Source organism: Staurois parvus, unplaced genomic scaffold (assembly GCF_062004578.1).
Source record: "Staurois parvus isolate SC_StPar_1 unplaced genomic scaffold, SC_StPar_1.0 ptg000357l, whole genome shotgun sequence".
NCBI classification, from domain to species: Eukaryota; Metazoa; Chordata; class Amphibia; order Anura; family Ranidae; genus Staurois; species Staurois parvus.
Window position 1 is genome coordinate 1,574,384 of NW_028318153.1, and position 25,405 is coordinate 1,599,788.

Sequence of the window (25,405 nt, forward strand, 5' to 3'; positions counted from 1 at the left end):
TATGTCTGAGGTTTACAACCACTTTAATGCTGAAGTATTTAGAGCTGGTTCTCACAGTACAAATATATTTAACACGTCCTTACCCCTAAGCAGCAGTGGAGGACCCGTAGAAGACTTGGTGGGCTAGCATTTCGCCTCAGGGAGGAATTCTTGATTTTTTTGTGGGATGGAATAAATTGTGCACCAGTCACTTTAGGAAGTTTTACAGTTTATTATAGAATCAATAAACTCAGACAGAGAGGGGTTAGGACACAGGATACCCAAAATAATCAAAAATGCAGATTCCATACTACTACTCAGCAGGACCTTAAAGCGGAGCTCCACACAAAAGGGGAAGTTCCGCTTTAAGCCTTTGTCCCCCGCTCTCCATTAAGGATTGGCACCTTTGGGGAGCGGGGGAGAGGGGGTACCTGAAAATGAATTGTCCTCGCCTCTCTCTCCCCGTAGTCTTCTGGGACACTTGACAGGTCCCAGAAGACTACGGGGCAATTCACAAAGCGCAACACTTCTAGCGCATGTGCAGTGGGCACCCGGCTGTGAAGCCGCAAGCTGTCACAGCCAGGTGCCCACACTGAAGATGCTGGTGCCAGGGAGAGAAGACGGCCAGTGAAACCAGCAGTGGTGAGGACACCTCAGGGACAGGTGAGTAAATGTATTTTAAGAGTCAGCCGCTACAGTTTTTGTAGCTGCTGACTTTTATGTTTATTTTTTCCAGGTGGAACTCCGCTTTAAGGCCCATTTCACACGAAGAGACCGATCAGGTCCACCTGTCAGTTTTTCAGGCAGACCTGATATAAATAGACTTGTGTCCATTTGCACCCACCTATTCCCAATCCGATCCGGTCTGTTAAAAAAAAAAAGGAAGGGGATCTGTCCCCCTCTGTCTAGGCAGATTGGTTTGGAGAGCAGTCGGATGTAAACAGAGTCCATTTACTCCAAGCCGCCCACAGAGCAGAGCGGGCTCTGTCCACGTCTGCTCTGCATAAACTGAGCAGACATGGACCTGTCATGTGCACGCACTGCTCTGATCAGCAGGGGATCAGCAGACAGATCCCCTACTGAAAAAAATGGAGTCCATCCTGTTTGAAAGGAACCTTAAGCCAGCATTCTTTACTTTTCAGACTACAAGCCAACTGATTGCAGCAGAAGGCTGCACACACAGTCACAGGGAGAACCGACCTTTATAAGCCCCCACAGCTATTACCTTTTGTATCCCTCAACCCTTCCTCCTAGATTGTAAGCTCTAATGAGCAGGGCCCTGTGTTTCCTCTTGTACCAAATTATATTGTAACTGTAATGTCTACCTTCATTTTGTAAAGCGCTGCGCAAACTGTCAGTGCTATCTTAATCCTGTATAATAATAATAAAATAATAATAAGTCAATGTGCCAAAAGACACCGTCTTGTGGACATCAGGAGCTGTGCAACTTGTACTATTCTGACCATGTGCGTTACCACGTCTGCTATTTTATCATAGACAGCAAATTAGAACAAAGAGCAAATGTGAAATTCTGTGTGAAACCCGTAAACCCAAGTTTCATCACCAGTAATGATCCTCAACATGAAGGATGGGTCATCCACAGCATGCTGATGGAGTTCTTGGAAGACATCTATGCAGTGTTCCTTCTGCTCTTGGGTCAGCAGCAAACTTGACAGCAACACGGAACATCTTCAAATCACAGGATTACCTGGACTGTTCCGTATGACACACCAACAATGGCAGCAATGTTGTTGATTGTTCTCCGATGATCATCATGCACAAGTTGCTGAATAGTTTCATATTCAGGGGTTCAGCTCATTAAAGGTCTTCCTGATCTCTTGCCGTCTTCCAGTGATGTTCTGCAGCTCTTGAAGCACTCATGGCACACAAAACACTTTGAATGACTCATTGCAGCATCGCCGTAAACTTGCCGAATCTTGTCCAACGTCTCTGTGGCAGATTTGCCAAGTTTCACATTTGCCCTTTCTTCTAACTTGCTATCCATGATGAAATAGCAGACATGGTAATGCATGTGGTCAGAATATCACCAGTTGCACAGCTCCCAATGTATACAGGACAATGACTTTTGGCACACTGACTTATGAAGGTCAGTGCTCCCTATGACTGTGCATGCAGCCTTGTGCTGCCATCTGTTGGCATGTTACAAAACTAGTCTTGAAACCTTTTGATACCACCTTGTAGTGTGAATTAGCCCTAAAGCAATAGAATTTCCTTTGCAGTAGCCTGTATCAGCACAGCCAAGTATACAATAAAACATTTGGCCTCTTGGCTAGTTAGGAAACATTTTGGGTCAGCTTAGACCTCCAGGCATCCTGCATGCAGTTTTTCTCTGTAATTCCAACCATACTGATCATCCCAGAATGTAAATTATGTATCAAGTGTGGGAAAAGTGTGACCAATGCTTAACCTTCTGTTCATTGCCAAAGTCTAGATGGCAGGTAAACCACATCCTTAACTCTGCCCTGGACCCAAGATGGCTGTTTCTCTCTCTCTCTCTTTGTATATATATATATATATATATATATATATAAAATATATATTTTATTTTATTTTTAATTATTTATTTATTTATTGCTTTTTTTCCCCCAAAGAAACAATACGAAAGCACAATTTTTTACAGAAATGTTTATATGCTGTGATACAAAAGTACATTGGCTAATGACAGTGTTAACATGCTCATATAAGTTTAACATAAAATGTTCAGCTGATGTTTTTAACCTTTTTTAAGATTATTAAAAAAAACTCTTCTCAATCTGTAGAGGGAATTTAGCAGCTTTGCTGGCTGGAAGATTGGAATTAATTGTACTTAAAAAAAGGCCCACATATACTTGTAACCTGAAATGGGTAAAATGTTAAGGGAATACATTTGGTTCAAGTGAAATTTATAGGCAATTTGTTAAAGTAGGAGTGCACATTAGAAGGTGCATTAGAAGCACGTTGGTTTAATATGCCACTCAATAACTTGAGCAGAGGTTAAAAATGCAGCTTAACCTCCATTAAGTATATTTTTTAAATGTTTTAATTTAAAATTATTTGGGGTGTGCACTAATAAATATGACAACAGCCTGTTTTTTTTTTTCCTTTGAATGCCTCCCCCAGTGCAAAGTAACCTATTGACATTTGCTGCAGGCACTTAATCAGCAGGGACAGTGTGAAGGCGGGGAACTAATGTCAAGATTTCTCAGGCCGTGAATGTACCCTGTCCTTGAGAGTGAGACACTAGAGGTTTCTTTAGGTCTAAGGCTTTATAGAATTTAAATGTAAGAGCGCCTTTTTTGAAGGCTCTGATTTTAGAAAATAAAATATCAGATGTCAGTAACTATTTTATTCAAAGCAGCAAATAAAAAACTTAAAAAAACAACAAGCTGAATAATAATAAATTGTTATCCTCAGTATTGCAGATATAGTTCGATCATAATTTATTATTTTCTGGAAGGAAAAATTATTTTTTTTTACATTTTAATTTAGTCAGTATTATGAAATATATCACCCTATGAAGCTCTAGGATCCTCTGCACATTTACCAGGATGATTTGCACACAGTCAGTGAAATCGCTCAGCCCCCTTTGTCCCTGTTGTAAGCAGCTCAATACAGATTTTCTATTAGAGGGAACAACCTAAAAGCAATGTGCTCTTTCATAATGCTCTAATAATGGCCTGCAATGCACCCTATATGAAGTGACATTAAAACTATATATAAATAGCAACACAAACAAAATAATATAACATTATTTATAAATATATACACCTGAAAAATATTTTAGAGTTTATGTTTTAAAAATTGAGCAGCTAATAATTAGATTTCTTATTATACAGAATTTATATAGCACCAACAGTTTGCACAGCACTTTACAATATAATAGAAGACAGTACAGCAACAATATAATAAAATACCAGAGGGGTAAGAGGGCTCCGCTCCTTAAAGCTTACAGTCTAGTAGGGAGAGGCAAGAGATACAAAAGCTAATATTTTTGGGGGCGAACTGATGGGAGAAGTAAAAGATTTAGTGATGAGCTGTAGTTAGAATTGATGGGAGAAGTGAAAGATTTACTTGTTAGCTGTAGACAGATGAGTTTTCAGGGATTGTCTAAGAGTGGATAGAGTAGCAGAAAACCAGACAGATGGGGTAGAAAGTTCCAGGGGATGGGAGAGGCTCTGGAGAAGTCCTGGAGATGAGCATGGAAGGAGAAGACCAGAGAGCTAGAAGGCAGGAGGTCTTTGGAGTGGAGGGGGCGGTTTGGGTGATGTATTGAGATATGATTGGTGATGTAGCTTAGGGCAGAGCTGTAAATCGCTTTGTATGCTGTTGTTAATATTTAAATCAGAAGGCAGTGGAGGGATTGGCAGAGAGGGGTGGCAGACATTGATCGATTGGCAAGTTGGATGAGTCTGGCAGCAGCATTCATGATAGACTGAAGACTGGATAGGGAGGTGCAATAGCCAAGGTGAGAGATAACAAGGTGAATGAGTTGCTTAGTGGTTAATAGTGTATATATATAACTTTTCCTGAGAAATCTAAGTTTGGTCACACACTGCACTGCTTTTCAAGCTTACCCATTGGTCAGTTAAGTAGCCCATCACCCTAAAGGACTAGCAGTGGGGCTTGGAAGGGGGACTGAACAAGTCTCAATATTTACAAGAATAGCCAAAGTTGCATATAACTGCAGCTTTCAATATGATTCTAAAATGCTTTATTAATGAAGAGGGAACTGTTCAGGTTGCTCCCTCCTCCTATATATGTATTGTCACGGTCTCCCCCCTCGCTCTGCCTTTCTTCCTTCCCCCCTCCCCATCAGGGCTTCCCTCTCGCTCTCCCCTTTGATCATCCCCCCTCCCTTCTCCTTGCAGATTCTTAGTGTACTGAACAAGCCTACATCAAAGGCTGTGCAGGATGGGAGGAAACGCCCCCTGTGGTTCTGGTAGCACCTCTCCTCGGCGAAGCCGCCAAGGAGTCGGGCACCCCGCTAGGAATGTCCGGCGCAGGCCGCTGGGGTGTCTCTTCCCCCCCCCCCGGCGGCAGCAGCGCGGGCACGCTGCTTTCCATGCTCTGCACCCACCAGAGACAAAGGCCGCGCTCCCTGAAGCGTGGCCAGAGTGAGGGGGCGTGCCACGTTGCCCAGTCAACCCGGCGCTGGGCCGGCCATTGCTGGGGCAACCGGGAAGCGTCCTGCTGCGGCGTAAGAAGGTCGGAGTGGGACCCAGCCTGTGTGGTTGGTCCCCTGCTCTCGAGAGAAACGCTGTGTGAGCTGAGGCCAGACCCCACAGTCAGGACCCCGCTGGGTCCCTGTAGGCCTGCTGGAAAGCTGATCGCTGTTGGTCCCTTGCTCTGGATAGAAGCTCTGTGTGAGGTCTGAGCTGAGGTCAGACCCCACAGTCAAGACCCCCGCTGAGTCCCCGTGAGCCTGCTGTTGTCCTTGGAAAGCTGAGTACCGTGAGGGTCCCTGTCTGCTGATCGCTGGTTGTACCTGGAAAGCTGTTCCTGTCTGCTGACCGCTGTTGTCCCTGGAAAGCTGAGCCCCGCGAGGGTCCCTGTCTGCTGACCGCTTTGTCCCTGGAAAGCTGTTCCTGTCCACTGGCTGCTGCTTGGAGGTCTGGGCTGAGGCCAGACCCCACAGCCCGGACCCCACTGAGTGTCCGCTGATCACTGTTTGCCCCTGGAAAGCAATCCCTGTCTGCTGACCGCTTTGTCCCGGGAAAGTTGTTCCTGTCTGCTGACCGCTGGTTGTCCCTGGAAAGCTGAGCACCAGGAGGGTCCCTGTCTGCTGACCGCTGGTTGTCCCTGGAAAGCTGAGCACCAGGAGGGTCCCTGTCTGCTGACCGCTTTGTCCCTGGAAAGCTGTTCCTGCCTGCTGACCGCTGTGTCCCTGGAAAGCTGAGTGCTGCATGGGCCCCTGTCTCCTGACTGCTGTGTGCCACTTGGAAGTTACCCCTGCCTAAACCATGAGTGCTCACATTCTCCTTCCTGAACTGCCCCCTTGAATCCATATATTGCCCTGTCTGGACTACCCCCACTGAATGCACCCATACTTTCCCTGCCTGGACTGCCCCATTGAATCTATTATGCTTGCCGGAACTGCATTGCTACCCGAATTGCCCTATCGCGGGCTGGATTATAACTGTTTGGACTCCTCCCCCCTCTTGCCCCCCTTTTGGGAACCCGGACGCTACCTTCCTACCCTGATTCAGTGCCTCCCATACTTCAATAAAGCTTTGTGCGTTTATCATCCTCCGTGTGCGTTCTCTCCTGCCTACGCTTCCATCACATGTATATCGACCAATAAGGCAACTCATCCTAAGCCATCTGGAATGTATGGAAAGCAGGAGGTAGCAGCACATTTCCTGGGTCAGGATAAAAGGTAGGGAATATGGGGAATACACCAATGGCACAAGCTTTAGTGAAGGTGCATTACTATTTATAGTTGCAATAATATGCAAATCTTGATTTCAGGCTTTAGCACTATTAGGAGGTATTGGTAACTTGCCAGTCATTTTGACATAATAGTGGATAGGGAATTTTTTTTTTCAATGACGTCTGGTTGAAGAGGTGTAAACAAAATCTATGGTCACAGCATACATATTCATTTTATAGTATCAGCACTGTAATAGCAATGCAACCAATAGTTATATTTGACAATCTAATATAAGCATACTTAAAAAAATCCCCTTTCATGTTGTGAGTTCTGCTTGTCTGCTGGGTGTCTCTTTCCACAACTTCCTGGATCCCCTGCATGCTTTGCAAATTTGCTGTTTACTTTCCTTTTCTAAGGACTATATATCCCATGGTACCTTGCTGCCTGAAGGCAGTGATTCCTGTACTGACTCCACCTCCTGAAATTCCTCCTCTCAGCACTTTTGTAGTTCAGAAGGCGGGCTCTGTGAAATGTGTGACACAGCAGTGCCGAGCCACAGGGCATAGTGACTACGTGTCACAGAATTTCAGGAAGGAAATGTGTGAGGATCTTCACAAAGGTTACAAACTTCAAGATCATAGTCAATAGGAGTAAGCTAGAAATATTTAAAATACAATGTGGAAATGAATATACAATTTTACATTTGCCTCATAGATACACTTTAAACTGATATTAAACCCAAAACCAAAAATGTAATATATTACAACTTAGCAATCACTAGACGTGGTAGCTGTAGTAGTTTTCTTCTTCCCTATATTTTCACTTGGTGATCTGTCCAGTACCACACCTTCTGTATTTGAGTGCTTCCACTCTGAATGAAGGCGCAACAGAGACACCTTTTGACGGTAGCACTGTTAGTCTGGGGAGAGGGTAGTGTTGGATGCATTGGCAGATTGAAATACAATAACAAATTGAAGGCAATCTGCAGCTTACACATATAAGCAGTTAAAGCAACAGTTTGTATTGTTCATTAGAACAAGCTGTCCTGTTTATTTATTTATGTAAAACTTTTATCCCAAAAAGTAAACAGACTTACTGGTCATATGACCAGGTGAAAATGAAAGAAAGCCTAAAAAAGAAAACTAATGCAGCCATCATATCAAGAAGTGGCTTAGTGGTTAGCGCGTCTGCCTTGCAGCAAATGGGTCATGGGTTCAATTCCCGACCATGGTGCATCCTGCATGGAGTTTGCATGTTCTCCCTGTGTTTGCGTGGGTTTACTCCAGGTGGTCTGTTTTCCTTCCACACTCCAAAGACATGGTGGTAGGTTAATTGGATCCTGTCTAAATTGGCCCTAGTATGTGTATGTATGAATGTAAGTTAGGGACCTTAGTTTGTACTCCCTGTGAGAGTTAGGGACTGATGTGAATATATATATGTAAAGTGCTGTGTAAATTGACAGTGCTATATAAGTACCATAAATAAATATTTGCATTTAATACCACTTTAACAAATAGATGGAACAAAGGTCTCAAACTTGTCCATGATTTCTTAGGCACTGGATGGCTTGGTGCTTAAAGGGTTAGTTCATATCTACCTATGCAGATAAGGGGTGTCTATAGATAAAAAACAAACTGGGCAGCTCTGGCTAAAGTTGAATAATGCCCTTGCTATGTGCTATGGGTGTAGGCCATTTATGAAGCCTGACTGGAATACTCCCAGGATGTTGCTAAGTGAGACCTAATCATTCCTGCCATTTCCACCATCACAAGAGAGAGCTCACAGACACTGAGCTCAGAACTACTACAACAGGGGGAGAGAGAGAGCATGTGAGAAAAAGCTCTATATCAGAGAAAAAGCTCACTCCTGTGATGGTGGAGGTGAGCAGTAATGACTAGGCCTCACTTAACCACTTCAAGTCCAGACACTTTCACCCCCTTCCTGTCCAGGCCAGCTTTCAGCGCTATCACACTTTGAATGACAATTGCGCGGTCATGCAACACTGTACCCATATGAATTTTTTAGCATTTTTTGAGACAGATAAAACTTTATTTTGGTGCTATTTATTCACCACTGGGATTTTAATTTTTTTGCTATATAAATGAAATCATCCAAAAATGTTTTTAAAAAAATGTTTTTCTTATACAATTTTGCAAATAAATAATTTTTCTTCATAAATCTTGGCCAAAATGTATTCAGCTGTCTATTTAGTTAAAAAAAAATAACCCAAATTAGTTTATAACCAAAAGTTATAATTTTTCAAAAATTTTTTTACATTTTTATCAAATTTTTTTATATTATTATTTATTTATTTATTTTTAACTGTAACCCTAGCAGTACAGTGTCACCATAGTGACACGGTTCTGCTTGTGGAGGGTGATGATTTTTTTTTCTTTTTTTACACTGATTGCTTTTATACCCGTAAAGACTGTAAAACAATAATTTTTCCTTCTCTCTAGCTGCATTCCTGCAGCCATTGAGAAATACTGTGTGAGATGTGATTGGTTACAGCTTGTCACATGGTACAAGGCTGTTGTGAATAGCCCTGTACCATGTGATCTCTGTGATCATTCACATATCTCACAACCAGGGGCGGACTGACAACTCATGGGGCCCCCAGGCAATAGGGGATCATGGGGCCCCTGTGTCCTTGCCCAAACTCAAAAAAGCCTATGAAAAAGGTACCAGGGGCATCTCATGGGGCCCCCTGCTGACCCCGGGCCCTCGGGCAGTGCTTGAGTTTCCAAATGATCAGTCCGCCCCTGTTCACAAGTAGTCAGGAAGTGACATCTTGTTTACTACTATTCATGTAATCACTGATTGGACAATCAATGATCACATGAATCAGAACCTCACTCCGGAGGACACAGCGGGCACCGGATCGCAGTGCCGCACGTTGCCAGGGAGCGCACACAGGCAGTGAATTTGGTTGAAACGTCAACCTGCTCCGGCACTGCTCCCATCTGGCCATTTATGTACATCGGCTGGATGGGAAGTGGTTAACAATGTCCTAGCAACGTCCTGGGAGTATTCCAGTCAGGCTTCATGAGGTACGTAAATGGCCTACACCTATAGCAAGGACATTATTTGACTTTAGTCAGCGACACACAGTTTGTTATGTCCACAGACGCCCCTTACTTGCATAGGCAGCTCTTTGGTGAAAGTAAACTTTCCCTTTAATTCTAAATGAGAGTCCATGGATTTTTCAAAACAGAATGTTCGGACTATACAATATATACCCAAAAGTTTATGGACACCTAACCATCACACCTATATGTGTTTGTTGGACATGCTATTTGAAAAACCATGGGCATTACCCTCTTGTGTACCTTGTGGGCAGGTGGCTTGTGCAGACAAAGCAGCGTACCCATACGTCACTATCTGCTTCGGGCATGCTTGTCCTCTGACAACATCTGCTGTGGTTGTAAACAGCAAGAGTCTATCAGCATGTCCCAGTCAATGATTCATGGCCAGGACCTGATTAGATTAGATTCAACTTGATTGTCATTACACATGTAAAAATACAAGGCAACAAAATGCAGTATAGTATCTATAGTATCTAACCAGAAATTCAATAGGCAGTACAAAATATACAGTGTCTGCAATATGTATGTACAATATGCCGATCGGCTGTGTGCAATGACAGCCTAGAGCCCTGTGTTGACAATCAACACAGAGCTCTGTACAGAAGGAATAATCTCTCTGTTTCTTATCTCTGCAAAGGGATAAGAAAAAAGAGATCTGTTAGTAAAAGAAGCACATAATACACACATAACACATTATTATGCACACATTTGTTCCTTGATCACCTTAGATCCGGGGCGGACTAACAACTCATGGGGCCCCCAGGCAATAGGGGATCATGGGGCCCCTGTGTCCTTGCCCAAACTCAAAAAAGCCTATGAAAAAGGTACCAGGGGCATCTCATGGGGCCCCCTACTGACTCCGGCCCTCGGGCAGTGCCCAAGTTTCCAAATGGTCAGTCTGCCCCTGCCTTAGATGTTAACCCCTTCTCAGCCAGTAACATTAGTACAGTGACAATGTATAGTATTAGCACTGATCACTATATTAGTGTCACTGGTGCTGTCAGTGGCAGTTAGTTCCCACACAGCGCCAGTTAATGTCAGACTGCCCACTGCTCTATCGCAGTCCCATTATAAGTCGCTGATCACCGGTGTTAGTAGTATATAAAAAAAGTTCCAAGATATGTACCATAGTTTGTAGACACTCTAACTTTCAAGCAAACTTATCAATATACATTTATTGGGATTTTTTTTTTTATCAAAGACGTAGCAGAATGCATTAGATTTTTTAGATTTTTTTATTGGATATGATTTATAGCAGAAAGTAAAAAATACAGTTTTTTTTTCAAAATGTTTGGTCTTTTTTCATTTATATCACAAAAAAACAAAAAACCCAGTGGTGATTAAATACCACCCAAAGAAAGCTCTATTTGTGTGAAAAAAAATGATATAAATTTTGTTTCGGTACAGTGTTGCGCAAATACCACACAATTACCAGTTAAAGTAGCGCAGTGCTAAATAGCATAAAATGGCCTGGTCATGAAAGGGGTAGACCCTTTCAGAGCTCAAGTAGTTGTTATGTTTTTTTTTCCTTCCCCAACTTGCAACTAAAACAGCCTTCACCTTTTAGTTAGGCTTTCCTAGAGATTTTGTGTGTATCTTTAAAGTTGTGCTCATTAAAATAATTTTGTGAAGTCAGGTACTGATGCTAGATGAGAAGACCTATCTCCACATTCCAATTCATCCCAAAGTTGTTCAGTAGGGTTGAGGTCATGACTCTATGTTGGGCAATCGAGTCTCTGAAAGCCAACTATGCACAGGGGCACAGTCATGCTGCAACAGAAAAGGGCCTTCTCCAAACTACTTGCTACAAGATTGAAACATACATCTAAAATGTATGCAGTAGCATTAACAGTATCCTTCACTAGAAACACTTAAACTCAATATATTTGTTCACATACACTTGGCCATATAGGTAGGTGTGATGGCCAGGTGTCCACAACATTGGACTGTATATTGTTATAGCCTAAAGCACGATATCCATGGGCCAAAAAGTGACCGGTTCAACAAAAACCGGCCAATTTTCAGTCCCTGTGTACCATTGTCTGATCAACAGAAGCTCGTCTAATGACTTCTAATGACAACTTGCTGGTTGTACAAAAAAAAACAAAAAACCTGAATGTGTATACCCTGCTTAAGTTTATGTGAAAAACCCCCCAGCTATTTTAAAGTTGATATTTACATAAGAACTCCAGTGTTCTGGGGGAGCGTTGGGGTGGGGAAATATCAGCTGTATCATATGGAGCCCTATAGTACCATCTGTTTAATGCCAACTGTATTTTTTACTCCTTGTACATGTTTACTTTAAATTAAAACATAACATTTATAGCAAAAATATTTTTTTTCAATGAGTGTCCTACATAGATTATTGAAAAAAAAACATACTTTCAAGCCAATAAAGTAAATTACCTGTTTTTCCAAACATTTGCTCTTGGCTTTGATACTGTAAACTCCTGTTCTGAGTGACTTTGCAAGATGTCACTTTCTTGGAAATGTTGGCAAGCAGTGAGGTTTCTGGTTGACTTGTAAAGTAGCCAAAAGTGTAAGCAAACCTGTTTTCTGCGGCAATGTTTCCCGATCTTCTGTTTTCTTGAAATAACCATTTACAAAGTACAGTAAAGTAATCCCCTACAGAAATATTAAAGTACAACTGTGGTCTAATTAAAAAGAAGGATACTGAGAAGATGTTGAAGTAATGTAATATAATAAAGTGACTGCTTTTTCTGTGTTGGGAGAGCAGCTGATACATAAACAGGTCTCCAGTAAACATCACCATTGGAGTCCATACCTGATTTACTAACGTTTATGAGTGCATATTGTTGCATCGATTGTGTGAAAACAACCAAATCGTATCTTTACCATTTTTACTGTGTGCGCCAACACAAAGGCAGGTTGATTCACCTGTAAATTTATTAAGAAGTATGTTTTGTTATGGAGTAGTAGGCAAATAAGTGGTGATGTACCCATATATTTTTGCATCTATTTGGCTGCTTTTAGTGATTTTACATATGCATCTTGCATAGGAAAAAATCTGCATGATGTGCCTATTGATATTAATATAGCCCTTTCACCAAGTAAAGAACTTTAAAGAGCAGCTGTCTGTAAAGAAGGTGGTTTATACTTACCTCTCTGGTGGGTGGCGTGTTAAAACTTTGCTTTCTTAAAGAAAGGTGTCACTGCTATTTAAACTTTTCTGGTGTGTCGAGTGGCGTGTTTCCTGCTGAGAGGCATGGTTTTTGCCCACTAACCCCTATGCCACTATAGGACATATTTAACGTTTTAGGTTTTCTTTACTTGACTTGCAGAAAAAAACAATGTTTACAGTTTTCAATAGCTCAATGTGAGGTGTACATACAGAACTGAATAACACAGAGTAGTGCTTTTCTTGAGCACCCTGGCTGTGTACAGGTGATTCTCATGAAAGTTTCAATTAGAGGACCTGAAAGTAAACAGCTTCTGCTCTGCTCTCTCTTTAGACAACCGATAGTGGTCTGTAAATCCCATGGCATAAGTACTCTCTGCATTATATGGTTATGCACAAAGAAATTTGTTTATATAAGCAGAACATTTAAAAAAATAATAAATTTCAACAAAATCATCCCAAATCCATTATAATCTGGTGTCTTTAGATTGGTTCCTCTGGATCCTAGACCTAGGCTGTGTTATGGGACAACACTTTAATCCGAGTGTTGTCCTTCTATCCCAATTCTATACCCTGCCTTTATCATTCAGAAGTTGAATGACAAAGCTTCTGTGGCTAGTAGAGGATCTCCCATTTAACAGTTAATCAACAGAGGTTGGGGTAAATATATGAAATGGGTGGCTTGATTTCAACTGGGAGAAAATTGAAGGTCTTGTATTGAGTTTTGCCTAAGGTCCTCCTCAGGTAGAAGGGACCATATTTAAAGATAAGCATAGGTTGCCAGCACCCAAACTTTTTGAGCATTGCTACATTATACACCTCAGTGAAGAGAATCCCTTTTAAGAGAATCAGTTGTATTTTTCTCCTCCTGTCAGAACAGAAGCATCCTGTCTCCTGCTTGGATGCTGGGCTAACAACTGACATTATGCCCAGGCTGGTTGCAGGAAGGAAAATCGCCTATGGTTGCAGGAAAGAAAATTGCATCATCTATGGCCTACCTTAGTTCTAACCACTGCTTTCTGAATTTACCTCACGGCCTCTGCTTCTGAAACCCTCCCACTGTGAGCTAGAGTGTCTGGGTGGGGGAGCGTGTAAAGCATAAATAATGGAGGATTTGACTCAAGCCAGCCATAGATGGTTCGGATCTCAGCCACTTCAACAGGGACCAGCCGAGGTTCAAATCATCTATGGGTAGGCTGATTGTACCCAATTTGACTGTTGTACAACTAGGGTACAACCAGCATGCCAGATTTTTGCACATGATAATTATTAGCAATAATCATTGTGTTCTCCTGGCAGGAGCAGCTCCCTGCGCTCCATAGCTCCGCATATAAACTGTGTTTATGGGGGAATCAAGGTATTTTTTTTCCTTAATGAATGCAATGTATTGTCTGGTTGAAAGAGGTAGAAAGGCGGGAAGGTAAAATCACAATTTCCACCTCGTCCAATCAGAGTACACATTGCATTCATTGAGAAAATAAAAAGTGTTCTCTGAATGGAGCCTAAGCCAAGCAAGCGACCTGCTGTGTTCACATTGGACACCACTTGGCGCAGAAACTGGAAGCAAGTGGAAATTGCTGAAATAGCGGTGCCTATTAGAGTGATTTCCAGCTTACACTGGTCAAAGCTGGAACAATGCGACTATGTAAAAATTCCCATGCTTAATCTTCAGCTTTACGATCCTTTCTACACAATGTATGAAGGTAGGATGATATCTAGCAATGGTCACAACAAATTGGCCTTTTTTCTTTCACTGATTTAAATTGCAAACAATGAGCACCCATTTTATTTAATTAACTTCTAAAAATAATATTTAAAAAAATATAAAAAGAGTATTCAGATTTCTATATCACTGATTTTTTTTCTTCATATGTTGTAGGTCTTTATTCCTCCAGTGATTGGGGCACAGGGTGTGTGCCATGCCTATGCCACCCCAAAGGATCAGTTAGTGCCATCTGCAATGATATAAGTGGTCAGTGCAAGTGCGTGGATTCCTCCATATCTGGGGTAAAATGTGACCAGTGTAGCGACTTCTTCTATGGATTTCATCAGGACACAGGAAGGTATGGGGAAATAATTTGGTGCATTGTTGTGATATAAATTTTGTGAACCCCTAGGAGTTTTCTGGGTTTTTTGCATGAATGGTGCCTACACTGTGTTCAGGTTCTTGTATGAGCCACAAATCATAAATAAATGCATTCCACCAAGCTGTATATACCACTTTGCCAATGCTGTAGGATGTATTTGCTATAAAGGAAATTGTGGACTGGTGTCTGGGGCAGCTTTCTCAATGAAGTTGGCACGGTGGGTTCATGATGAAGAGGTAACAAATATATGCATGGCTTTACATATACAGTCATGGCTAAAAATATTGGCACCCCTGCATTTTTGACAGATAATACACCACTTTGCCCAGAAAATTGTTGCAGTTACAATGTTTAGACATTCTCATTTGTTTGTTTTGTTTATATTGGTATGACACAAAAAAAGTGGAGAAACAAAAAGCCAAATCTGATGCATTCCACGCAAAACCCCAAAAATGGCGACTTCAATTTAATATTTGGTAGCGCACCCTTTGAAAAAATAACTGAAATCAATTGTTTCCTGTAACCATCAATGAGTTTATTACACCTCTCTACTGGAATTTTGGATTACTCTTCTTTCTCCAACTGCTCCAGGTCTCTCAGATTGGAAGGGTTCCTTTTCCCAACTACTGTTTTGAGATCTCTACACAGGTGCTCTATGGGATGGAGATCTGGACTCTGGAGATTGCTGGCCAGTTCAGTACTCAAAAAACAAAAAGAGAGGAAGAAAAAAGGCTGCACACCTTTAAGGCTAACCTCAAAAGAAATTTATTATACACCATTAGCTCTGAAGAAGTCCCCGATACATGCCCCCCTCCCTCTGACATCCACATGCTATCTCTACACGCTGTGGTGCATACCTGGATCTTTCACAGCCATACATACATCCTTGAGCCGGTTGCTAGGCTTGAATTGAGGCCTGACCACCATCCACAGGAGTGTAGACAGATATTATGCTGGGCTTGGAGGTCCCACTGTTAACCCAGGGGTCCCATGGGACTGTGAGTACTAGCGATTTTTGATGCTACCTTAGTCATATCAGCTGTGCAGCTCACAGGCTGGACTGGTCATACACGTTCATGTCGCTGATTTACTCCTTCAATATCCAATACCACACAGGCTGGCTACCATGTACTATTGTACTGAACTCCCAGTTACCAGCTGACCATCCTCACTCCATGGCTGTCATACCTCCTCTGACTATTATCTGATTGATTTCAGCAGGCTGCACCAGTGTCATTCATTTTCTCACAGCTTTTGCATGCATTACCTTCCATTGCCTTACCTTCATTACTGCCTCCATTCAACTGGCTCTGGTCACACAAAAAGTTATTTATACCACATATTGCATTGACTTTGAGGATTTTGCCCTCTACAGTGACTTTATACCTTGTTATCCTCTTTGGCCAGGGGCCATGGCCACACTGGCCTTTGCATATTGCTATATATACTAATGCTATATGTTTATGCATTGATGTCTGTTGTTTAGCTGTGTTATATATCTGTATGGTTGGCACTTCTAGGAGCTCCCGGAGTGTGCAGTAGGCTTATTCTCCATCTAGTGGGTGTTGGGGGTGTCAGTGGGCTGGTATTACCTCCCTCACCTCCTCTCTCTGCTTTGTGAGGGGGGTTGTGGGACGTGAAGGTCCTCCATCTAGGAGAGGGGTTTCTTGTGGGTCCTTGTGGAGGTATTGGGGGGTTGATAGGGTTGGTGGGGTGGGGTGGGGTGGGTTTTGTCAGGTGTAGGGTGTTGGAGGGTTGGGTCAGTTTAGTAACAGTGGACCGACTCTATCCATGGTCGATCCTTGAGGGTTCCTTCTTGATATCTCTGGGGGTAGAGTCCTCTGTCATGCAGGATTATCATGTCTCCGATGGCCTATTACTGTTTATGGTGCATAATAAATTTCTTTTGAGGTTAGCCTTTTAGGTGTGCAGCGTTTTCTCTTCCTCTCTTTTTGTTTTTTTTGCATATTGATTAGGTAGCACCCTTCCAGACATTCTGGTGGCATCTCCACTTTTAGACACTGTACGCGGATTCCCCAGCGTTTCCCAATTCCCTTTTCCCTGATTTTTGACCAGTTCAGAACTCTCTAGCACTTTGTCCTAAACCATTTCTGGGGGCTTTTTGACATGTGCTTTGGGTCATTGTCCTGCTGTAAGACCCATGACCTCTGACGGAGACCCAACTTTCTGACAGTGGGCCCTACATTGCACCCCAGAATTCTATCGTAGTCTTCAGATTTCATAATGCCATGCAGACAGGGTGTCCATGCTGACCTGTGTCCACAGCCTAATGTGCCTACAATGGGCACATGAGCATCAGAACTGGACCACAGAGCAATGGCAGAAGGTGGCCTGCTCTGACAAATTCAAGAATGGTTTCAGTTTGAGGTATTGACTTGCCCTCTAAGTTCTCCAGATCTCAATCCAATCAAGCAGGATGTGTTGGAAAAACAAATCTGGTCCATGGAGGCCCCACCTTACTTACAGGATGTAAAGGATCTGCTACTGATGGCTTGGTGCCAGATACCACAGCAAACATTCGGAGGTCTAGTGAAGTTCATACCATGACTGGTTATGGTGGGTGGTCATAATGTTTTGGCTAATCAGTGTAATAAAAAGGCTGTTGAAAAACAGAATTATGATAAAATTGTTTAATTAGGGCTTGGGCTAGGATAGTGTTAGGGTCGGTGTCAGTGTAAGGGCTTGTTTAGAATTGCCCCCCAACTGTCCCCCAGTGAGCTGAAAAGGTAGTGACAAGGGTGTTCACATACAGTACAGCAGCTTCGATGCTTTGCTGTGCGGCCATGGAAAAAATGATTCCCTGTGCAATGCACACATTTGTAATTGGTTGAGCATCATTTATGGGGTTAAAACAGGCGGTGAGGAGGAGATACATCCTTACAACCTGGCAATCGCCTCTGAAATGCGATCCTAATGTAGAACATTTGTAGCCCCCTCCTAGCTTAGGATGCTGGAAAGCTTTAGATTTTGGCTCCTTCTGTAGTAACTGTTTAATCTAGTCTGTCCATGGTTTCACAGGCTGAAAGTTTGATTGCTCCCCCATGCCTCTGGAGGAAGCTTCCAGAGCTTAGGGACGGAGATTCAACCAGCCTGAACATTTATCATGCTTCAGCCGACCCCTGGAGAGTTTCCAGAGGGGGCTGGAAAGGTGATAAATAGTCTGAAGCATTGGGGAGATTGTTCTCTCTCTACAGGAGGATTCCAAAGCCTTAGGGGCTGCTGCCCTTAGGCAGCTCATGAACTTTGTAGCTGTTCTTGATACCTCAGTGATGTCAGGGCTGAGGGCCTGGATAGATCTCCTGAGAAGCTGGCTGTAGGACCTCACCATGAGGGATCTGGTCTGGAGAAGGATTGTCTCACTCACTGGACCACGTCTGAAGTAAGCTCAAAGCTGGCAGTTGTCCTGGGGACTTGTGAGTAAAGACCCTGAATTGATTACTGCTGAGTGTGTGCTTTTGGGGGTGGAAGTGCCAGTGGTAGTCATAGACTGAGACAGTTGTCATAACGTTTCAAAGTTCTGGCCATTCCCCTATGCTCAGCAGAACTCTGGACAGTGAGTCTGGAGAGAAGTGCCCCTGTTACTGTGCAGTGCTCTGGAAACTGCATTGGGTACTACTTGTGCAGTGGTACAAGATAACTAGATGCCAAATAAACGTGCCTCATAGTTTACAGCTATGAGGCCTTAGACCGTTCTGTATTCTCATTTACCTAAGTAGAAGATTGTCCTCTCATAGCTATTTGCTAATCATTCTTTGGAGTATCCCATGAACTAACCCCTCTTCTTTTAAAGTTTCTTCAAGTAATACATTTTTAAAAAGACACCCCCTAGACTTTTATTGGAGTCAGTGTGAATAGGCTGCTGGCAGTGATGGGCAGCCTCTGTACTATTATGGACAAACCAGTTATTACCAGCAACCCCTACAGGTGTAGCACAACATGTGGAATCTTGTCACACACCTAAACTTAGATTTAGTGCCAGTGTCAGTATGTTTAAGTAGGATAGAAGAAAAAGTGAAATGTGCAGTATTGATTCTGGGCTTTACAATGGTTACAGACAATAAATAACAGACATGTGTCATCTTAATGCTTCTCAGGAGCAGGAGAATGTATTTTGGGTCCTTTTTTTGGTGGACAAATTTAAAATAATATATTGTTTTGCCTATTTTGGGCCAGTGGTTTCTTTGGCAAGAAAAATAAATCAGGAGATAATATTTAACATACCACCAAATCTTTAAATAAAGATCCAATTTGTCTTGAAATAAAAAGTATGCCACGGGATTTTGCATACTTTTAAACATGTTGTGACTGAAAAAGTTTATAAACACTGGTCTAGGGTGAAAGCACTAAAGGGACTAAAATGGATTAAAGCACCAAACCTTGAAATTTACAAATTGTGATACATTTTGTTTTTTCGTTTCCTTTGCCATTTCTGGACATTTGTGGCGAAAGTAGGTGTATCACCTTCAAGTGTACATAGGGTTTCTGTGTTTAGTTAGATGCTTGCTAGAAGCTTGGGTATGAGTCAGAGAGGTTTGCTGGAGGGCTCTGCAAGTCAGTTCTCTGATAGCCTGGGAGGGGATCCTACAGTCTACTTAGGAGAGACAGCCTGTCAGCATGGAAGGAGCCAGCCCAGCGTAAGGCCTGAAAGCAGCTGCAACCAATTAAGCTACAGGAACAGGACAGTGTGAGCACTTCTACACCCCCTGGGCCAAAGAACGGAGAGGGCGGTCAGGTGCAGTACCCAACTAATTCTCCCTGGGACTACTTTACTTGTGCATCTCAGAATCCCTTGCCCTAGGATACTCTCAAGACAGCCAGGTGGATAAGGAGATTTTTATCTGGGGTCTGAGGAGCTTCATTTAAGGGGATCAAGTGCTCCTTGCAAAGACTGTGTGTTAATCTGTCAGAAGAGAAGAGCAACTCTTGAAGGGGTAGACAGCCTAGGATCCATGTTGTGTTGTTTTTTCACCTGCCAGGACGTTTGTCCTCTAAGTTGTTCAGTTCCATTGTGCCATATACCCCTAGACCCCATCCAAGTTGTTAACCCCTTTTAAAACAACAAAAAACAAACTCATAGACTGTTTACTGACTTTGGATTAAAGCTTGGAAAATGCCTGGCTGTGCAGAGCGTAGGGGGACCCAAAAACTCAGAGGCCCTCAAGAGGGTGGCGCTACATAGGCAAGAGAACTGAGAGAGGAAAGGGATGCAGGGGCTGTTTAAAGAAGTCAGAAGACTCTATGTATTTCAAGATACATAAAGCCACACCCATCCCCTGCCATAGACCCCATATAATCATCTTAGCTATCCTTCCTTGCACATAAAAGAGCATGTGACCTGCTGCCCTGTGATGCTGCATGGGACTAGCAGCCAATGGTTTGGCCTGAGCACTGTCAGTTGGCCAGAACGGTGAACGTATCCTCATCTGTTTTTTTTGGTGTATCGGATCAGATGCAGGCGATTGAAAATGGAAACATGGCCGTTTCTGTCTGATCGTGTGAAAGGGGTCTAAAGGGTCAGGGGATGCCCATCCAGAGAGATGGGCAGAGTGAAGGTGTCTCATGCTATAGATAATACGGGTGGAAGGAAAGAAAACCATTTGATTCCCCATCAACACAGTATTGATGGGGCAGTACCTCATGCAGAGATTTTGTGTTTTGCCGCCGTGAAGCTTTCCCTGCCGGCAGAATACATTGATTACTGCTAGCAGTTATAGCCACAGGCAGTGATCACATACAAAAAATCTGACAGACTGGTTGTATTGAAGTTGATTAATGGATTGACTTCAGTACAACCAGCCTGCCCATAGATAGATCAATATCTCGATGGATGGATTAAATCCATCTATGGCTGGCTTATATTCACCTTTTTATAAAAAATGTTAAAATGAACTAACATGCGATACATTTCCCACCCCCTGGTTCCCATTGCACTTATCTTCATGGGGTAGCTGTCAGTGCCCACGCAGCCAGTGCAGAAGTCTGGGGGTTTGAAAGCCCCGCTCCTCTTCCTCTCCTTTCCTTAAGGCTTCTGAAATGATTTAGAGCAATTCTGATTGGTCGCATGCTGGCACCTGACCACTTTGACAAATGAAAATTACTCTGATCCGTCCGAGATGCCCTAAGAAAAAAAAGGCAAAAAGAGTGGGGTTTTCAAATCCCCAGACTGCTGCACTGTCTGCATGGGCAGTGGCAACTCCTCACTCGTGGAGATAAATGCTGCGGGTGCGGATAATGTACGGTGTTTCACTTTTTTTACTTTTATTTTTGAAACACCTAAACCCCACCCATCCCTAACAAAATGAGTTCACTAATCTACTGGCCTTCATGTCCTCCAAGAAAAAAATTACGATTTTTAATGATACAGAGTGCTTTAGCCAACTGAATGTCATTCGGTTAGGGTTTATACCTACTTTAAATCCATGCTAAGCAGGACACATTTTTTTAAGATAAAGAAAACAAAAGGGGGCTCCAGCCTAAGTGCAGCATGTATTACAAGTTTATTGGAATATAGCCAAATTGCTGCTCACAAGTAAAAAAGGTATGAAGGCATTAAATTGAGTCCCCAAAAAGACCTGTGATCTCTAACAGAACCCGGGTCCCTGGAGTATTATGTGGACGTGAGCTGTCAGCGAGGGGAACGCACGGAAGACCGGACCAAAAGGATGACCAATGGGGATGCGAGGACAAGTCAGGTGACGCGTTTCAAAGCTTCTGCTTTTTCTTCAGACCTGATGGGATAGTTGGGCAGTCACTCTTTTATAGGAGGTGGTATGAGCAGGGCGGGCTGAGTGTGGCCGATTTATTAAGTAAAATTCATAAGACAGCATGTAAATATAAATATATGTGTACCAATAACAATCTTATATATCTCTATAGATATATTAATAAAATGTTACATACCAATAAAGGATCATAAGTTATGTGTATCGATCTCTGAAATATATGAACATTAAATTAATATCCAAAATATTAGTAAGTGAACAATGCAAATAGAATTATATATGTAAAAAAATTAATAACAATAAATTAGTATGATTGAAAACTAGAAATAACACAAAATTATTTTCTTAAAAAGAATTGGTAAAAAATATATTTGTGTAAATGGAAATAAGGCTTGACTAATAAATTTAGATTATATGAGAATTCGAACATATAAAAGCCTATAAAAAACTGAAAACAATTATTTAGAAGATTGAAAATATTAATAAATGTATTATAGAATAGTATGAACCTCAATCTCTATATTTAAATCTCTCTCCGAATCCAACATTTTGTGCAGGACGGCAATCCAAAACACAGTATCCCACACCAAAAATCAATCCATGATCTTCAAGTGTGTATAATCGATTACATACCTGAAAAATATTCAACAGCTGAACGATTCCAACGATTATGTAGGCAAGAAATCTTTTGGATTTACACTTTAGACACGTTAGTCCCCAAAGGTTTAAATGAAGAGATTGAGGTTCATACTATTCTATAATACATTTATTAATATTAATGTAATTTATTAATGTCATTGTCTTCTCTCAGCGCCAATCATTTATTTTGTTTTTTCAGATTTTTTAAGATGTCTGTGCATCTTCACAATGGAAAAATTCTCATTCTGTGCATTGCAAAACAAAGCATGCAAACACACATATAGTACTGTGTAGTAATTTAGATCATAAACATGCATGAAAAGTTGTAATCTTAATGTAAAATATTTTTTATGAAAAAAATGTTTTTATATATATATATATATATATATATATATATATATATATATAAAAATAAAATCAATAACATTTTATTAAAAATTGACTCCAAACTGGATTTGGGTAATGCATGTCTGTGGCCCTCTACTGGACGAATGAGAAATTGCGGCAAGCTTTTTACATCTCGGTCTTTGTTTGCAGTAATGATCAGATCAATGAGCATCACAGATTGCTAATTTATATAAATCTTGACAGATTAGTGTTTATGAAATTCACTCGGTGTGAAAAGCTTTCTCACTAGAAAAAAAATGATGCTTTTTTTTTTTTTTTTTAAATTGATTTCCGGGCAGGCTGCATCGTACCTGGAGAGTCAATGTAATAAAGGTTCCTCTGTATTAATATTACAAAAACCATTTATCCCAGGGAAAAAAATCAATACGACAATACATCTTAGTTTGGTTTTCGTTTTTCTAGGTTGAAATTGTCTTGTTGTTACGATTCATAATTCCCCTTTAAATAAAAGGGATATGGTTGTATTACATTAAATATTTCTCAAAAGACCCACAGAATGCCACCTATAAATGTTGAGAAGAACCTTAAAGCAGAACTATAGTATATATTTTTCAAATGCAAACACTTTGAAATGTCAAATTAAAATTAGTGCATGCATGCTTAGCACCACATTTGTATTAGCTTTTTCTTAATCAATATTTATATTTTCCATATGGCAACTTGAAGAGGCTATTCTATTTACTTCCTTATCATTAGAGGGAGGTGATGAATGGAGTGCTATCATCTGAGGAATGTAATGTAATTATCATTTCACAGGAAGTTCTCTGTAGGAAATGCTGCCATCCTTTCCCAGGAATCTAGAGAGTCGGATTTGGCTCCACCCTAATATTCCCTATCATCTACTTTTTTATCAGTTATTTTACATGAAATGCAGCTGTCTATCAGTTGAGAAGGAGTCAAACTGGGATTTTTCGTAGTGCGTGCTCTGCCCCTTTGCAAATATAGAATATCAATGACATATTACGAGGAAGGTGGGGGAAGCTTTTGACCCCTGAGCTGAGCAGCCAGTAGAGAACAAGTCAAGAGGTCATAGAGAATCCCAGGTCCTGGTGCTATGCCTGCACTGCAGCTGAGGAACCTATTGAGAAACCACAAGACACACGGAGGGGATTTACTAAAACTGGCACACTCAGAATCTTGTGCAGCTGTGCATAGTAACCAATCAACTTCAGCTTGTTCAGTTAAGCGTTGACAAAAAACCTGGAAGCTGATTGGTTTCTCTGCAAAGCTTCACCGGATTTTGCACCATGCAGGTTTAGTAAATAACTCCAAGAGTTTTGCAACTGCAGTCATGGCCAAAATATTAGCACCCCTGCATTTCTGTCAGATAATGTACCAATTCACCCAGAAAATTGTTGCAATTATAAATATTTCGGGGAAACAAAAAGCCAAATCTGACACATTCTATGCAAAACCCCAAAAATAGACTGGCCACATTTTTTGACACCTTCTCAAAATCATAAGAAATAATTGCATTCCAAGTCTGTGATGCTCCTGTAATTTGTAATGAAACTCACCTGTATCAATTAACAGATCTTAATTTTCCTGTGTCCACTGTGCACAACATTGTCAAGAAATTTACAGCCCATGGCACTGTAGCTAATCTCCCTGGACGTGTTTGAAAGAGAAAAACTTGATCAAAGATTGCAACAAAGGATTGTTCGATTGGTGGATAAAGAACCTTGATCAACTTCCAGACAAATTCAAGCTGACCTTCAGACACAGGGTGCAACTGTGTCCGCTCACACTATACATCACCATCTGAATGAAAAGGGACACTATTGTAGGAGACCTAGGAGGACCCCACTGCTGACACAGAAACATAACAAAGCTAGATTGGAGTTTGCCAAAACTTATCTGAGGAAGACAAAATCCTTTTGGGAGAATGTGCTGTGGACAGACAAAACAAAATGACAGCTTTTTGGTAAAGTCCATCATTCTACTGTTTTCAGAAAAAGAAATGAGGTCTTTAAAGAAAAGAATACAGTCCCTACAGTCAAACATGGTGGCGGTTCACTGATGTTTTGGGGTTGCTTTGCTGCTTCAAGCACTGGATGTCTTGACCGTATGCATGGCATTACAAAATCTTAAGACTACCAAAGAATTCCGGGGTTTAATGTAGTGCCTAGTGTTAGAAATTTGGGTCTCTGTTAGAGGTCATGGGTCTTACAGCAGGACAATGACCCAAAGCACACGTCAAAAAGCACCAAGACATGGTTTATGACAAAGCCCTGTAGAGTACTGAACTGGCCAGTAATGAGTCCAGACCTCAATCCCATAAAGAATATGTGGAGAGATCTCAAAACAGCATTTGGGTAAAGGAGCCCTTCGAATTATCAGACATGGAGCAGTTGGCGAAAGAAGAGTGTTCCAATATTCCAGCAGAGAGGTGTAAGAAACTCATTGATGGTTACAGGAAGCAATTGATTTCAGTTATTTTTTCCAAGGGGTGTGCTACCAAATAGTAATTAATAATGCCAATAATTTTTTCCAGTCCATTTTTGGGGTTTTGCATGGAATGTGTCAGATTTGGCTTTTTGTTTCTCCTCTTTTTTGTGTCATACCAATACAAACAAAAGAAATAAACATGAGAATACCTAAACATTTGTAATTGCAACAATTTTCTCGGTGAAGTAGTACATTATCTGACAGAAGTGCAAGGGTGGCAATATTTGTGGCCATGGCTGTATGTGCGGCATTCAAGATTTTTTAATTTTCAGAGTGTTGGCTTTAGTCCTATTTTAAAATAGAACTTCAGTGCTTTAAAATACATTTTGTCAATACTGCATGGCATAACTACAGTATGGGTTTAATCCCTGGCCAGTTAAGGGCAAGGGGAAACAGCTGATGGAACAGGGGTGTCATGTAGAGCAGGGTCAGGTAAAGGATGAAACCGAAGACAAAGCTACTACTTCTTTAGTCAAGCAAGTGTTTTGGGGCCATGCAGGACCTCT

General features: G+C 41.6%; 1 protein-coding gene across 1 annotated transcript in view; it reads left to right on the forward strand.

The window, feature by feature from the left end:
• The window catches only part of USH2A (usherin), a 1,035,348-nt gene that overhangs the window by 191,541 nt on the left and 818,402 nt on the right, over window positions 1–25,405 (forward strand). Inside the window, exon 13 of the mRNA XM_089684798.1 lies at window positions 14,454–14,637. Within this exon, the coding sequence (XP_089540924.1) occupies window positions 14,454–14,637 (184 nt within the window). The remainder of the gene's footprint in view (window positions 1–14,453; window positions 14,638–25,405) is intronic.